Here is a 17,762-nt window from a genome sequence, read left to right as displayed (position 1 = left end):
ATAACGAGGCAGGCAGCACTACCTCTGGGCTAGTGAGGGATAACGAGGCAGGCAGCACTACCTCTGGGCTAGTGAGGGATAACGAGGCAGGCAGCACTACCTCTGGGCTAGTGAGGGATAACGAGGCAGGCAGCACTACCTCTGGGCTAGTGAGGGATAACGAGGCAGGCAGCACTACCTCTGGGCTAGTGAGGGATAACGAGGCAGACAGCACTACCTCTGGGCAAGTGAGGGATAACGAGGCAGGCAGCACTACCTCTGGGCTAGTGAGGGATAACGAGGCAGGCAGCACTACCTCTGGGCTAGTGAGGGATAACGAGGCAGGCAGCACTACCTCTGGGCTAGTGAGGGATAACGAGGCAGACAGCACTACCTCTGGGCAAGTGAGGGATAACGAGGCAGGCAGCACTACCTCTGGGCTAGTGAGGGATAACGAGGCAGGCAGCACTACCTCTGGGCTAGTGAGGGATAACGAGGCAGGCAGCACTACCTCTGGGCTAGTGAGGGATAACGAGGCAGGCAGCACTACCTCTGGGCTAGTGAGGGATAACGAGGCAGGCAGCACTACCTCTGGGCTAGTGAGGGATAACGAGGCAGGCAGCACTACCTCTGGGCTAGTGAGGGATAACGAGGCAGGCAGCACTACCTCTGGGCTAGTGAGGGATAACGAGGCAGGCAGCACTACCTCTGGGCTAGTGAGGGATAACGAGGCAGGCAGCACTACCTCTGGGCTAGTGAGGGATAACGAGGCAGGCAGCACTACCTCTGGGCTAGTGAGGGATAACGAGGCAGGCAGCACTACCTCTGGGCTAGTGAGGGATAACGAGGCAGGCAGCACTACCTCTAGACTAGTGAGGGATAACGAGGCAGACAGCACACATTCATTGAGGGGGGCCAAGGTCCAACCGTAGAATTAAAACAACTAGAACAATGATGACATTCTACGTATTCTATTTCTATGGGGCCCCAACTCAATCCCTGCCTTGCTCTCACCCAAACAGACATGACCACTCCCATCATCTCCTAACCAATGGATGGATTTATCAGGAAGTTTCATAAAGAGGGATGTTTGTTGTTTGAGCGAACAGCTTTTAAAACAAATTTAAATCTACTACTCCTCTGAGAATTCAGAAATTACAACCAAATGCAGAAGTAGCTCTATGAGACTGCACAGATCTGGTCAGTGAACACACACACACAAACATCAAGACTGGCTCAACTCAAACCATGGTCAGAGACAGAGTCAGTCTAGGTGTGAGCAGCAAAAAAAATAGATGGGGGGGAGTAGAGAAAACATCTCTCCCACTAGCAGGCAGTCGGCTGCATTAGGCAGTCGGACAGGGTGTTTCAAAAGCTACCCAGGTGGAGCGGTGTAGAGAGTTGCTGTGATCTAAGCTACAGGATTAGGATGGGGGTTTATTTGATGTTCAGAGGACAGAGGAACCACAGAAATCACACTGAACTGAGCCTGCGCCACAGACCAAAGACCTGAGTGTGTATTTATAGAAAGCTTTTAAAAAATGTGGGAGTGTGTGTGAAATTCATTTGAGATCATCTTAAAAGACGTCCTCCAGCGATTTTTGAACTTTGACTGATTGAAAAGCGATATCCAAAGTATAAATACAATGAGGTACACACACTAAAGGGTAAAGACAACTGCAAACCTCAAGGAGTTGGTCTGATGGGAGTCCGTGATGTCATCCCTAGCTCGAGGAACAATAAGAGAACAAAAGAGGAAAGCCCCCCCCCCCCCCCCCCCCCCCCCATGTCATAACATATCTGGACCACCTATTGAGATGTGCCTTTGTTGTAGTCAAAGTAGAAATGCTATGAGAAGTTGGGGCTTGCATGTACGTTTTAAAGTTGGTTTCGTGTTAAATGGTTTAAGCGCTAGAGCGGGCCGAATAAATATAATAATAATAATAATAATGAGTTTGTAATACATTTGGAGTAGCTTGCCTTCAGCAAGCTAACTAATAAGAAGAGTTTAGAGCGCTGAGGATCCCGACAGAACACTGCTGCAGTCGCCATTTGTCATTCTGCGGTTGGGAGCGGGTGGTCAGATCAGACAGGCTTCGGGATGGGTATATTTGTGTCGTCCCGCAGGTTATTTGTAAACGGTCGTCTTTCTGCTTGTTGCGCATTAAACTACCTATTGTATTAAAAAGTCACATCGGTCTCATTCACTGCTTCAAGTTAAGAGGCCTGCCCGTGGTCTCATTCACTGCTTCAAGTTAAGAGGCCTGCCCGTGGTCTCATTCACTGCTTCAAGTTAAGAGGCCTGCCCGTGGTCTCATTCACTGCTTCAAGTTAAGAGGCCTGCCCGTGGTCTCATTCACTGCTTCAAGTTAAGAGGCCTGCCCGTGGTCTCATTCACTGCTTCAAGTTAAGAGGCCTGCCCGTGGTCTCATTCACTGCTTCAAGTTAAGAGGCCTGCCCGTGGTCTCATTCACTGCTTCAAGTTAAGAGGCCTGCCCGTGGTCTCATTCACTGCTTCAAGTTAAGAGGCCTGCCCGTGGTCTCATTCACTGCTTCAAGTTAAGAGGCCTGCCTGTGGTCTCATTCACTGCTTCAAGTTAAGAGGCCTGCCCGTGGTCTCATTCACTGCTTCAAGTTAAGAGGCCTGCCCGTGGTCTCATTCACTGCTTCAAGTTAAGAGGCCTGCCTGTGGTCTCATTCACTGCTTCAAGTTAAGAGGCCTGCCCGTGGTCTCAATGAAATCGAGTAGGCTGCCTACGATTTTTTTTTTCATCTTTCCAAGGAAATGTACTTCCCAAATATGAGGATTAGAATATAGTTAACTACATTGCCTAAAAATAAATATTGATCACCCATATTTGTCTGTCTGGAAATCGTCCCACTCCTAAAAAGGTAAGCTATAAAAACGAAGTGAAAGAGCAAGTCTCACCAATTCTGTTCTCTTCAAACTACGTCTAGCCTACTTGCTGATATAGCCCGGTAATACAGAAAGTCCACATCTAGCCTACTCGCTGATATAGCCCGGTAATACAGAAAGTCCACGTCTAGCCTACTCGCTGATATAGCCCGGTAATACAGAAAGTCCACGTCTAGCCTACTCGCTGATATAGCCCGGTAATACAGAAAGTCCACGTCTAGCCTACTCGCTGATATAGCCCGGTAATACAGAAAGTCCACGTCTAGCCTACTCGCTGATATAGCCCGGTAATACAGAAAGTCCACGTCTAGCCTACTCGCTGATATAGCCCGGTAATACAGAAAGTCCACGTCTAGCCTACTCGCTGATATAGCCCGGTAATACAGAAAGTCCACGTCTAGCCTACTCGCTGATATAGCCCGGTAATACAGAAAGTCCACGTCTAGCCTACTCGCTGATATAGCCCGGTAATACAGAAAGTCCACGTCTAGCCTACTCGCTGACATAGCCCGGTAATACAGAAAGTCCACGTCTAGCCTACTCGCTGACATAGCCCGGTAATACAGAAAGTCCACGTCTAGCCTACTCGCTGACATAGCCCGGTAATACCGAAAGTCCACGTCTAGCCTACTCGCTGATATAGCCCGGTAATACAGAAAGTCCACGTCTAGCCTACTCGTTGATATAGCCCGGTAATACAGAAAGTCCACGTCTAGCCTACTCGCTGATATAGCCCGGTAATACAGAAAGTCCACGTCTAGCCTACTCGCTGACATAGCCCGGTAATACAGAAAGTCCACGTCTAGCCTACTCGCTGACATAGCCCGGTAATACAGAAAGTCCACGTCTAGCCTACTCGCTGATATAGCCCGGTAATACAGAAAGTCCACGTCTAGCCTACTCGCTGATATAGCCCGGTAATACAGAAAGTCCACGTCTAGCCTACTCGCTGATATAGCCCGGTAATACAGAAAGTCCACGTCTAGCCTACTCGCTGATATAGCCCGGTAATACAGAAAGTCCACGTCTAGCCTACTCGCTGATATAGCCCGGTAATACAGAAAGTCCACGTCTAGCCTACTCGCTGATATAGCCCGGTAATACAGAAAGTCCACGTCTAGCCTACTCGCTGATATAGCCCGGTAATACAGAAAGTCCACGTCTAGCCTACTCGCTGATATAGCCCGGTAATACAGAAAGTCCACGTCTAGCCTACTCGCTGACATAGCCCGGTAATACAGAAAGTCCACGTCTAGCCTACTCGCTGACATAGCCCGGTAATACCGAAAGTCCACGTCTAGCCTACTCGCTGATATAGCCCGGTAATACAGAAAGTCCACGTCTAGCCTACTCGTTGATATAGCCCGGTAATACAGAAAGTCCACGTCTAGCCTACTCGCTGATATAGCCCGGTAATACAGAAAGTCCACGTCTAGCCTACTCGCTGATATAGCCCGGTAATACAGAAAGTCCACGTCTAGCCTACTCGCTGACATAGCCCGGTAATACAGAAAGTCCACGTCTAGCCTACTCGCTGATATAGCCCGGTAATACAGAAAGTCCACGTCTAGCCTACTCGCTGATATAGCCCGGTAATACAGAAAGTCCACGTCTAGCCTACTCGCTGATATAGCCCGGTAATACAGAAAGTCCACGTCTAGCCTACTCGCTGACATAGCCCGGTAATACAGAAAGTCCACGTCTAGCCTACTCGCTGACATAGCCCGGTAATACAGAAAGTCCACATCTAGCCTACTCGCTGATATAGCCCGGTAATACAGAAAGTCCACGTCTAGCCTACTCGCTGATATAGCCCGGTAATACAGAAAGTCCACGTCTAGCCTACTCGCTGATATAGCCCGGTAATACAGAAAGTCCACATCTAGCCTACTCGCTGATATAGCCCGGTAATACAGAAAGTCCACATCTAGCCTACTCGCTGACATAGCCCGGTAATACCGAAAGTCCACGTCTAGCCTACTCGCTGATATAGCCCGGTAATACAGAAAGTCCACATCTAGCCTACTCGCTGATATAGCCCGGTAATACAGAAAGTCCACGTCTAGCCTACTCGCTGATATAGCCCGGTATTACAGAAAGTCCACGTCTAGCGTACTCGCTGATATAGCCCGGTAATACAGAAAGTCCACGTCTAGCCTACTCGCTGATATAGCCCGGTAATACAGAAAGTCCACGTCTAGCCTACTCGCTGACATAGCCCGGTAATACAGAAAGTCCACGTCTAGCCTACTCGCTGATATAGCCCGGTAATACAGAAAGTCCACGTCTAGCCTACTCGCTGACATAGCCCGGTAATACAGAAAGTCCACGTCTAGCCTACTCGCTGATATAGCCCGGTAATACAGAAAGTCCACGTCTAGCCTACTCGCTGATATAGCCCGGTAATACAGAAAGTCCACGTCTAGCCTACTCGCTGACATAGCCCGGTAATACAGAAAGTCCACATCTAGCCTACTCGCTGATATAGCCCGGTAATACAGAAAGTCCACGTCTAGCCTACTCGCTGATATAGCCCGGTAATACAGAAAGTCCACATCTAGCCTACTCGCTGATATAGCCCGGTAATACAGAAAGTCCACATCTAGCGTACTCGCTGATATAGCCCGGTAATACAGAAAGTCCACATCTAGCCTACTCGCTGATATAGCCCGGTAATACAGAAAGTCCACATCTAGCCTACTCGCTGATATAGCCCGGTAATACAGAAAGTCCACGTCTAGCCTACTCGCTGATATAGCCCGGTAATACAGAAAGTCCACGTCTAGCCTACTCGCTGATATAGCCCGGTAATACAGAAAGTCCACGTCTAGCCTACTCGCTGACATAGCCTGGTAATACAGAAAGTCCACGTCTAGCCTACTCGCTGACATAGCCCGGTAATACAGAAAGTCCACGTCTAGCCTACTCGCTGATATAGCCCGGTAATACAGAAAGTCCACGTCTAGCCTACTCGCTGATATAGCCCGGTAATACAGAAAGTCCACGTCTAGCCTACTCGCTGATATAGCCCGGTAATACCGAAAGCTTAATATAAAAATGGCCACGTGAGAATCTCTAGTAATTTAACCTATTTCGTAGGTTATTTATTTTTGCACATTTCGATATTGCCAATAAGGGTAAGAGTCTTCACATGAGCCTAAAATAACATTGTGGGATCAGTTCTTGTGGTAGCGAGTGGGAGTCCGACAAAGACAGCTGGTGTGGGCAGGAGTGGGACGAAAAGCTGCAGGTGCGAGAGGGGTGAATAAATCAGTCCTGTGCAGACTTGTACCAGAGTGGGCCCACACACACACACACACACACACACACACACACACACACACACACACACACACACAATGGGACAGCAGCAGGATTTGGTGATGATTCTGTAAATTTAAGCAGTCCAGCTTATGTAAGCAGCTTTTTGTTTTGTGTTCTGTGGGTGCAGAGTCCACCATATGCTATGTAACAGGGTGAGAGAGAGAGGTCCATGTATATGCGTACGTGAGTGAGTGTGTACATACTGGCGTTCTGCGTGCGTCTGTACCCACTAAGGACAATTCACACGCTCTCCAGCATCTGTTACTACCTGCAGGCTTTCCAGTACCAGGGTGTACGTACGTGCGTTCGTATAGCTGTGAGGGTAAGTGTGTATAGCTGTGAGGGTAAGTGTGTATAGCTGTGAGGGTAAGTGTGTATAGCTGTGAGGGTAAGTGCGTATAGCTGTGAGGGTAAGTGCGTATAGCTGTGAGGGTAAGTGCGTATAGCTGTGAGGGTAAGTGCGTATAGCTGTGAGGGTAAGTGCGTATAGCTGTGAGGGTAAGTGCGTATAGCTGTGAGGGTAAGTGCGTATAGCTGTGAGGGTAAGTGCGTATAGCTGTGAGGGTAAGTGCGTATAGCTGTGAGGGTAAGTGCGTATAGCTGTGAGGGTACGTGTGTATAGCTGTGAGGGTAAGTGTGAGCATGCCTATAATGCTGGAAAATCCCCCTGGGCCAGGTCACCATTCAGCACTGTTACTTGCCAAGAACACTCAGTTCCATTGGTGGATATTAGCTTGTGAGCATGTTCCATTGGTATATAGTAGATTCTGAGAGTCGTCCTTCATTAGTAAACTATTGGCCGGGGTCTCTCTCACTCATACACTGGCAGTGTAACACTTGTAGCCGTCAGAAGAAGCTGATAGATGAGGAATAGACTAGAGCACATGCAGAGGAGAGATGGAGGAAGACAAGAGCACATGCAGAGGAGAGATGGAGCAATAGACTAGAGCACATGCAGAGGAGAGATGGAGGAATAGACTAGAGCACATGCAGAGGAGAGACGGAGGAATAGACTAGAGCACATGCAGAGGAGAGATGGAGGAATAGACTAGAGCACATGCAGAGGAGAGATGGAGGAATAGACTAGAGCACATGCAGAGGAGAGATGGAGGAATAGACTAGAGCACATGCAGAGGAGAGATGGAGGAATAGACTAGAGCACATGCAGAGGAGAGACGGAGGAATAGACTAGAGCACATGCAGAGGAGAGATGGAGGAATAGACTAGAGCACATGCAGAGGAGAGATGGAGCAATAGACTAGAGCACATGCAGAGGAGAGATGGAGGAATAGACTAGAGCACATGCAGAGGAGAGATGGAGGAATAGACTAGAGCACATGCAGAGGAGAGACGGAGGAATAGACTAGAGCACATGCAGAGGAGAGACGGAGGAATAGGAGTTGGACACGGTCACGCATTCTACCTATATGTTCTGCTCTCACTGTGAGAGTCTACTGGTCGGGTGCTCTCCAGATGGTCACACTGTCGTACTGTTTCTGTACCATACCAGGGTATATGGTATTACCGGAAGTGCACACAAGGGGCGCTATCTGAGCTGGATATCATTCATTTAACACATCTTATATTTCTTATATATTTCTACTTAACTTACAAGCAGTGACGTAGCACTCCTGTCTGTTTGTGGTTGGAGTGTGAGAGGCAGAGACAGCAGTAGTCTAACTGGGTGACGGGCAGAGACAGCAGTATTCTAACTGGGTGACGGTCAGAGACAGCAGTAGTCTAACTGGGTGACGGGCAGAGACAGCAGTAGTCTAACTGGGTGACGAGCAGAGACAGCAGTAGTCTAACTGGGTGACGGGCAGAGACAGCAGTAGTCTAACTGGGTGACGAGCAGAGACAGCAGTAGTCTAACTGGGTGACGGGCAGAGACAGCAGTAGTCTAACTGGGTGACGAGCAGAGACAGCAGTAGTCTAACTGGGTGACGGGCAGAGACAGCAGTAGTCTAACTGGGTGACGGGCAGAGACAGCAGTAGTCTAACTGGGTGACGAGCAGAGACAGCAGTAGTCTAACTGGGTGACGGGCAGAGACAACAGTAGTCTAACTGGGTGACGGGCAGAGACAACAGTAGTCTAACTGGGTGACGGGCAGAGACAGCAGTAGTCTAACTGGGTGACGGGCAGAGACAACAGTAGTCTAACTGGGTGACGGGCAGAGACAGCAGTAGTCTAACTGGGTGACGGGCAGAGACAGCAGTAGTCTAACTGGGTGACGAGCAGAGACAACAGTAGTCTAACTGGGTGACGGCAGAGACAACAGTAGTCTAACTGGGTGACGGGCAGAGACAACAGTAGTCTAACTGGGTGACGGGCAGAGACAGCAGTAGTCTAACTGGGTGACGGGCAGAGACAGCAGTAGTCTAACTGGGTGACGGGCAGAGACAGCAGTAGTCTAACTGGGTGACGGGCAGAGGGAGACAGCAGTAGTCTAACTGGGTGACGGGCAGAGACAACAGTAGTCTAACTGGGTGACGGGCAGAGACAGCAGTAGTCTAACTGGGTGACGGGCAGAGGGAGACAGCAGTAGTCTAACTGGGTGACGGGCAGAGGGAGACAGCAGTAGTCTAACTGGGTGACGGGCAGAGGGAGACAGCAGTAGTCTAACTGGGTGACGGGCAGAGGGAGACAGCAGTAGTCTAACTGGGTGACGGGCAGAGGGAGACAGCAGTAGTCTAACTGGGTGACGGGCAGAGGGAGACAGCAGTAGTCTAACTGGGAAACAAGCAGAGGGAGACAACAGTAGTCTAACTGGGTGACGGGCAGAGGGAGACAACAGTAGTCTAACTGGGTGACGGGCAGAGGGAGACAGTAGTAGTCTAACTGGGTGACGGGCAGAGGGAGACAGCAGTAGTCTAACTGGGTGACGGGCAGAGGGAGACAGCAGTAGTCTAACTGGGTGACGGGCAGAGGGAGACAGCAGTAGTCTAACTGGGTGACGGGCAGAGGGAGACAACAGTAGTCTAACTGGGTGACGGGCAGAGGGAGACAACAGTAGTCTAACTGGGTGACGGGCAGAGGGAGACAGCAGTAGTCTAACTGGGAAATGAGCAGAGGGAGACAACAGTAGTCTAACTGGGTGACGGGCAGAGGGAGACAGCAGTAGTCTAACTGGGTGACGGGCAGAGGGAGACAACAGTAGTCTAACTGGGTGACGGGCAGAGGGGGACAGCAGTAGTCTAACTGGGTGACGGGCAGAGGGAGACAGCAGTAGTCTAACTGGGAAACAAGCAGAGGGAGACAACAGTAGTCTAACTGGGTGACGGGCAGAGGGAGACAACAGTAGTCTAACTGGGTGACGGGCAGAGGGAGACAGCAGTAGTCTAACTGGGTGACGGGCAGAGGGGGACAGGAGTAGTCTAACTGGGTGACGGGCAGAGACAGCAGTAGTCTAACTGGGTGACGAGCAGAGACAGCAGTAGTCTAACTGGGTGACGAGCAGAGGGAGACAGCAGTAGTCTAACTGGGTGACGAGCAGAGGGAGACAGCAGTAGTCTAACTGGGTGACGAGCAGAGACAGCAGTAGTCTAACTGGGTGACGAGCAGAGACAGCAGTAGTCTAACTGGGTGACGGGCAGAGGGAGACAGCAGTAGTCTAACTGGGTGATGGGCGGAGGGAGACAGCAGTAGTCTAACTGGGTGACGGGCAGAGACAGCAGTAGTCTAACTGGGTGACGGGCAGAGGGAGACAGCAGTAGTCTAACTGGGTGACGGGTGGAGGGAGACAGCAGTAGTCTAACTGGGTGACGGGTGGAGGGAGACAGCAGTAGTCTAACTGGGTGATGGGCGGAGGGAGACAGCAGTAGTCTAACTGGGTGACGGGCAGAGACAGCAGTAGTCTAACTGGGTGACGGGCAGAGGGAGACAGCAGTAGTCTAACTGGGTGACGGGCAGAGGGAGACAGCAGTAGTCTAACTGGGTGACGGGCAGAGACAGCAGTAGTCTAACTGGGTGACGGGCGGAGGGAGACAGCAGTAGTCTAACTGGGTGACGGGCAGAGACAGCAGTAGTCTAACTGGGTGACGAGCAGAGACAGCAGTAGTCTAACTGGGTGACGAGTAGAGACAGCAGTAGTCTAACTGGGTGACGAGCGGAGGGAGACAGCAGTACCCTTATCTATCCCTTTCCTCCCCCCAACTCCACAGGTACACTGTCCAGTCCTAAAGACACACACACACAGTCCATCCTGAAATAAGTCAGGAGTAAGGGGAGAGAAAGCCGTAGTGTGTGCTTGGAGTCCAGACGGAAAATGAAGGCTGCTGGCCATGAGGGATAGATCTCTGTTTAATGAACAGTTACTGGCCAAACGTGCACACACAGAGACACAGAGAGAGGAGATGAGCAGCTCAGGGGCTCTGCTCCCCACACACAGAGACACAGAGAGAGGAGATGAGCAGCTCAGGGGCTCTGCTCCCCACACACTTTTCTACTCTAACACTGAGTTATCTGATGCCTCTCCTGGCAGACTGACTGACTGGGGTTAGAATCAGCTTTAAATGATACAGGATCTCCCACAGCTGTGGAAAGATAGACATGATGATATTAACATGAATACTGCATGCAAAGCTGTTTTTCTGCAACGGGCAGGCGGTAGAGAGGGAGGGTTAACACTGAGATCAGAGTGCCCTATAAATAACATCAAAAGAGAAGCCGAGTTGAGATTCTGTGTATCAAACAGCACCCTATCCCCTTTATTGTGCACTGCCCATAGGTCGCTGGTCTAAAGAAGTGCACGATATAGGGAATAGGGTTCCATGAGAGATGCAGTCAGGACTTCTCAATAGAGGTCCTCTAAAGGGCTAGGGGAGGAGGAGAAGGGAAGAAAAAAACACAACCAGGTTCAAGGTCCTGTTATCTATCAGCCTGATGAAGTCAGAGTGTCAGGGTATCTATCAGCCTGATGAAGTCAGGGTATCTATCAGCCTGATGAAGTCAGGGTATCTATCAGCCTGATGAAGTCAGGGTATCTATCAGCCTGATGAAGTCAGGGTATCTATCAGCCTGATGAAGTCAGGGTATCTATCAGCCTGATGAAGTCAGGGTATCTATCAGCCTGATGAAGTCAGCGTATCTATCAGCCTGATGAAGTCAGCGTATCTATCAGCCTGATGAAGTCAGCGTATCTATCAGCCTGATGAAGTCAGCGTATCTATCAGCCTGATGAAGTCAGCGTATCTATCAGCCTGATGAAGTCAGCGTATCTATCAGCCTGATGAAGTCAGCGTATCTATCAGCCTGATGAAGTCAGCGTATCTATCAGCCTGATGAAGTCAGCGTATCTATCAGCCTGATGAAGTCAGCGTGTCTATCAGCCTGATGAAGTCAGCGTGTCTATCAGCCTGATGAAGTCAGCGTGTCAGGGTATCTATCAGCCTGATGAAGTCAGCGTGTCAGGGTATCTATCAGCCTGATGAAGTCAGCGTGTCAGGGTATCTATCAGCCTGATGAAGTCAGCGTGTCAGGGTATCTATCAGCCTGATGAAGTCAGCGTGTCAGGGTATCTATCAGCCTGATGAAGTCAGCGTGTCAGGGTATCTATCAGCCTGATGAAGTCAGCATGTCAGGTTATCTATCAGCCTGATGAAGTCAGCGTGTCAGGGTATCTATCAGCCTGATGAAGTCAGCGTATCTATCAGCCTGATGAAGTCAGCGTGTCTATCAGCCTGATGAAGTCAGCGTGTCTATCAGCCTGATGAAGTCAGCGTGTCTATCAGCCTGATGAAGTCAGCGTGTCAGGGTATCTATCAGCCTGATGAAGTCAGCGTGTCAGGGTATCTATCAGCCTGATGAAGTCAGCGTGTCAGGGTATCTATCAGCCTGATGAAGTCAGCGTGTCAGGGTATCTATCAGCCTGATGAAGTCAGCGTGTCAGGGTATCTATCAGCCTGATGAAGTCAGCGTGTCAGGGTATCTATCAGCCTGATGAAGTCAGCGTGTCAGGGTATCTATCAGCCTGATGAAGTCAGCGTGTCAGGGTATCTATCAGCCTGATGAAGTCAGCGTGTCAGGGTATCTATCAGCCTGATGAAGTCAGCGTGTCAGGGTATCTATCAGCCTGATGAAGTCAGCGTGTCAGGGTATCTATCAGCCTGATGAAGTCAGCGTGTCAGGGTATCTATCAGCCTGATGAAGTCAGCGTGTCAGGGTATCTATCAGCCTGATGAAGTCAGCGTGTCAGGGTATCTATCAGCCTGATGAAGTCAGCGTGTCAGGGTATCTATCAGCCTGATGAAGTCAGCGTGTCAGGGTATCTATCAGCCTGATGAAGTCAGCGTGTCAGGGTATCTATCAGCCTGATGAAGTCAGCGTGTCAGGGTATCTATCAGCCTGATGAAGTCAGCGTGTCAGGGTATCTATCAGCCTGATGAAGTCAGCGTGTCAGGGTATCTATCAGACTGATGAAGTCAGCGTGTCAGGGTATCTATCAGCCTGATGAAGTCAGCGTGTCAGGGTATCTATCAGCCTGATGAAGTCAGCGTGTCAGGCCATCTATCAGCCTGATGAAGTCAGCGTGTCAGGCCATCTATCAGCCTGATGAAGTCAGCGTGTCAGGCCATCTATCAGCCTGATGAAGTCAGCGTGTCAGGCCATCTATCAGCCTGATGAAGTCAGCGTGTCAGGCCATCTATCAGCCTGATGAAGTCAGCGTGTCAGGCCATCTATCAGCCTGATGAAGTCAGCGTGTCAGGCCATCTATCAGCCTGATGAAGTCAGCGTGTCAGGGTATCTATCAGCCTGATGAAGTCAGCGTGTCAGGGTATCTATCAGCCTGATGAAGTCAGCGTGTCAGGGTATTCACTAGAGAAGTATCAACATGCTTTCTTTGGAAGACTGGATCATTTATTCTCTGGTTTGTTTGTGGAAAAGAAGAACGATTTCAAAAATGAGTCTGACAAAATACAGAGCTAAGAGCATATTAAATGAGAAAAAAAGCCTTTCACACTGGTCTTTTTATAGTTATTTTAACTCATGCATATTTTCTGAGTATGTAGTAAAAGCATTTTAGCATTTAAACACATTCACAACGGTGAGACGTGCCTTTGAGACTGTCAAACGCCAAAAGAAACTAACAACAGAGAAATGCACAAGAACAAGGACGCTTCTCCTTAAATGAGAAAGTCAACAAAAGAAAAGAAACCAAAAGCAAAGAGAAACAAATGTTGAAGTAAAGCCCACTTCTACTTCATTCACTTGAATGAGAGCCAGCAGGGAAGGTCTGGGGAGGGCTGTATAGCTCTCAGCAGGCAGGACCAGGCAGGCATCAGCAACAGAGCCTTTACAGAGTTCCCATTTCCTGGATGCCTCCCGCCCTGCTCCACAATGACCTGTAGTAACCCTGTGTGCTGCGGGGTTACTGTAGTTCGCTCCACTGTAGAGCCTAATCAGGAAGTCACAACTTACTTCACAGGATACAGTAGCTACAGTACGGTGCTGAATTATCTGGGTGTTAAGCTTCTCCTCCTACAGCACATGACTGGAGTCAGAGGGAATCTGAACAGTTAAGGGTTGAGTTAGAGAATATGTTAAAATATGAATATTTAATGAGTAACATGCCCTAGATTTATTTAGCTTCCTTTTCCCATCATAACAAGACGATGTAAGGACCATGTGGTAATAAGAGTGTGTGTGTGTGTGTGTGTGTGTGATACAGAATATCCATACCTCGTCTGTTCCTGGAGTATGAGATGTGGTTCCACAAAGAACTTGACTCGAAGCCGGAGTCGGCAGGGAGTCAGATTGTCCACCTGCTGACAGATTCTGTTCCTGAGGTTGAGCCACAGGTTCTCTCCTTTATTGCCTGAGAACTGCAGGCCAAAGTAGTCCACCTCTAGGATTCCCAACTTCCTACACACCTTTAGAATAGAAGAATTCAGTGTGTTAGGTTAAACAAAGTGATCAGGGGGAAACCAGTCAAACCCACAGAATAGTCATTCTATCAAAGTAAAACCTCAGTTGATTTGGTTTGTGAAGGCCTAAAAAAAAGTCTAGCGCATCTTCAATAAAACATGAGACTGAGTTTACCGTGTATTTTTTTTATGACAATTTTTTGCCTTTGCCATTGACTCCGTGGCTCGTACACATCAATATGCAGGCCGTAAAGCCAGTGGGAGCGTTGATGGAAAACACATGGGATCTTTTTCACCTGATAATACAACTCACCTCGAGCGCATCCCACGCGCCTCTCAACAGCGACAAGAAAGAAACTGAGTTACATAACGTCAAGGACAGCCTACTTCCAGACAGGACAGAGTTACATAACGTCAAGGACAGCCTACTTCCAGACGGGACAGAGTTACATAACGTCAAGGACAGCATACTTCCAGACGGGACGGAGTTACATAACGTCAAGGACAGCCTACTTCCAGACGGGACGGAGTTACATAACGTCAAGGACAGCCTACTTCCAGACGGGACGGAGTTACACAACGTCAAGGACAGCCTTCTTCCAGACGGGACGGAGTTACATAACGTCAAGGACAGCCTACTTCCAGACGGGACGGAGTTACACAACGTCAAGGACAGCCTTCTTCCAGACGGGACAGAGTTACATAACGTCAAGGACAGCCTACTTCCAGACGGGACGGAGTTACATAACATCAAGGACAGCCTACTTCCAGACGGGACGGAGTTACATAACATCAAGGACAGCCTACTTCCAGACGGGACAGAGTTACATAACATCAAGGACAGCCTACTTCCAGACGGGACTGAGTTACATAACATCAAGGACAGCCTACTTCCAGACGGGACAGAGTTACATAACGTCAAGGACAGCCTACTTCCAGACGGGACAGAGTTACATAACGTCAAGGACAGCCTACTTCCAGACGGGACGGAGTTACATAACATCAAGGACAGCCTACTTCCAGACGGGACGGAGTTACACAACGTCAAGGACAGCCTACTTCCAGACGGGACGGAGTTACATAACATCAAGGACAGCCTACTTCCAGACGGGACGGAGTTACATAACATCAAGGACAGCCTACTTCCAGACAGGACAGAGTTACATAACGTCAAGGACAGCCTACTTCCAGACGGGACAGAGTTACATAACGTCAAGGACAGCCTACTTCCAGACGGGACGGAGTTACATAACGTCAAGGACAGCCTACTTCCAGACGGGACGGAGTTACATAACGTCAAGGACAGCCTACTTCCAGACGGGACGGAGTTACACAACGTCAAGGACAGCCTTCTTCCAGACGGGACAGAGTTACATAACGTCAAGGACAGCCTACTTCCAGACGGGACGGAGTTACATAACATCAAGGACAGCCTACTTCCAGACGGGACGGAGTTACATAACATCAAGGACAGCCTACTTCCAGACGGGACAGAGTTACATAACGTCAAGGACAGCCTACTTCCAGACGGGACAGAGTTACATAACGTCAAGGACAGCCTACTTCCAGACGGGACAGAGTTACATAACGTCAAGGACAGCCTACTTCCAGACGGGACAGAGTTACATAACATCAAGGACAGCCTACTTCCAGACGGGACGGAGTTACACAACGTCAAGGACAGCCTTCTTCCAGACGGGATGGAGTTACATAACGTCAAGGACAGCCTACTTCCAGACGGGACGGAGGATGAGGACTAGTGTCAACGCGCTGTGCATATGATATAAAATGGATAGAACTCATTAGAAAACAAGGCGATTAAAGCCTCCGATAAATTCACATTGGTTCCTTTTATTTCCTGGTTTGAGGACTAACATTACATTATTTTTTTTCACCTTCATTTAACCAGGTAGGCAAGTTGAGAACAAGTTCTCAATTACAACGGCGACCTGGCCAAGATAAAGCAAAGCGACAACAAAACACAGTTACACATCAACAAACGTACAGTCCATAACACAATAGAAACATGAATATATGTACAGTCTGACACCAGCAGCTCTGTGCACGCGTGATAGTATTTATTAACTCTTTCAAAACGGATTTCGCAGCAATTTGGAACTATTGTATATTCAATGTTGATCTAGTCAACAATGGGAACCCCCATTCAAGCTTCACAACAGCATTGCCAATTTGCCAAGCATGCACCGGGGAACCAAATGAACTGAAGTAACCTTGGCTTGACAAAGCCTTTCCTCGCGAATATACTACCAGGAAACAACTCCCTCGGAAAGAACCTTAATAGTAAATTACCGATTTAGGAAATCACCAATTTAATGAGTTTGATGGGGGGGGGGGAATATTTCACGGAAAATATAGCCAACTTATTTTCGACCAAAGCAACATTGTTGCACGATAGAGGAAAAATGTAATAAAATTACAGATTAAATTAATAATCATTTGTAATGCTGTGTGTGACAATGTATGGGTAGGTAGTCTATCATTTGACAGAGAATGCCATTTCGAGATAACTGACGTTGGCAGAAAATCTAGCAAATAACATTGAACTTCGCCTGTACATCAACATTTGGATTTATCATCTCGACAAACCAACACACGCGCTCATGTTGCCAAGTGTTGCGTTTCAATCTGAACATTTCACTGTAAATTACACTTGCAGGACAATATTCACTGGAATTTGACACAAATGTTATATGTTATAAATAACGTATTAACATCCTGAAAAGGGGGTAATTAAATTAGTATCCACTATCCATACCTTATTCAGACAGTCTTCACCATTCGCCTTCGTATCAACTTCCACTTCCATAACCACCGAATCCGGCCGGGTAACATGGCAAAGCATTTTGGCAATCTAATAGTTTAGCTTTGGTCTATACCTCTCTTTAAAAAAATAAACAACCTCGGTATCCCTCCTTTTGAGACCCTACATTAAGCTTTCGTACACTTTCTGAGCCCTCTCACTTTGTGTGACAAACACTACCTTCCAGCTGTAGGATATCAATTGCTATGCCAAAGCACTGTTTACTCGGAAGCAGCCAATGACAGAGCGTTTAGCATATTCTCAGCCACAAACCTGCCAACCGCGAGCCCCGGTCATGTCCGAACGAGATGGTGGCTTTACAACGCAGGACGAGGACGGCCAAGGCGCCCCCTTCTGAGTGCGCAGCTAATTTCACCTTCCATAAATATACGGAACCTTCACCTGCTTAGGAAGAGTTGACTATCCATGGAAATATCTGAGTTGAGTTGCATGAGTAAGTTGGGAGCTGCATATGAATTAATAATGCATTGGAATACTGATAGAATATAGCAACAGTGGAGAACTATGTGGCCCCAACCATTTATTTTGGTGCTTGCTTTCAAAAGTATCTGAATTGTTAATGCTAAAAGCTCCCATTGTTTTTGCCCAAATACGCTTCCTTGCCTTGTGAGCAAAGTCTATTCCTGTAAATTGTCCTGTGGCTAGTTAGGCATACCTGTCTCTATGTTGTTGACATTCAGCAGCCTACTGTGTAGCCAATGTCAGACAACATGTTTCACACACAGCAGTTGTTTTTATTTTTCACCTTTCTGCAACGGCTATTAGTTACTTCCTGTGTGATCTTCACGAGTTAGATGTGATTTAAAAGGGGAGCATTTCTTCTTCGTGTGTTTATAA

The 17,762-nt window shown here is 48.4% G+C and overlaps 1 protein-coding gene across 1 annotated transcript in view; it reads right to left on the bottom strand.

Moving 5' to 3' along the window:
* Positions 1–17,260, bottom strand: part of LOC110487935 (E3 ubiquitin-protein ligase MYLIP-A) — a 39,831-nt gene extending 22,571 nt beyond the window's left edge. The window contains exons 1-2 of the mRNA XM_021559855.3: positions 16,860–17,260; positions 13,899–14,089 (exon numbers count right to left, since the gene is read on the bottom strand). Of these exons, the coding sequence (XP_021415530.1) occupies positions 13,899–14,089; positions 16,860–16,946 (278 nt within the window). The 5' untranslated portion in view covers positions 16,947–17,260. The remainder of the gene's footprint in view (positions 1–13,898; positions 14,090–16,859) is intronic.
* Positions 17,261–17,762: the final 502 nt, after the last annotated feature.

This window comes from Oncorhynchus mykiss, chromosome 30 (assembly GCF_057628025.1).
Source record: "Oncorhynchus mykiss isolate SJ-2025 chromosome 30, ASM5762802v1, whole genome shotgun sequence".
Lineage (NCBI taxonomy): Eukaryota > Metazoa > Chordata > Actinopteri > Salmoniformes > Salmonidae > Oncorhynchus > Oncorhynchus mykiss.
Note: the sequence above shows the minus strand (reverse complement) of the source record. Positions and strands in the feature narration are given on the sequence as shown.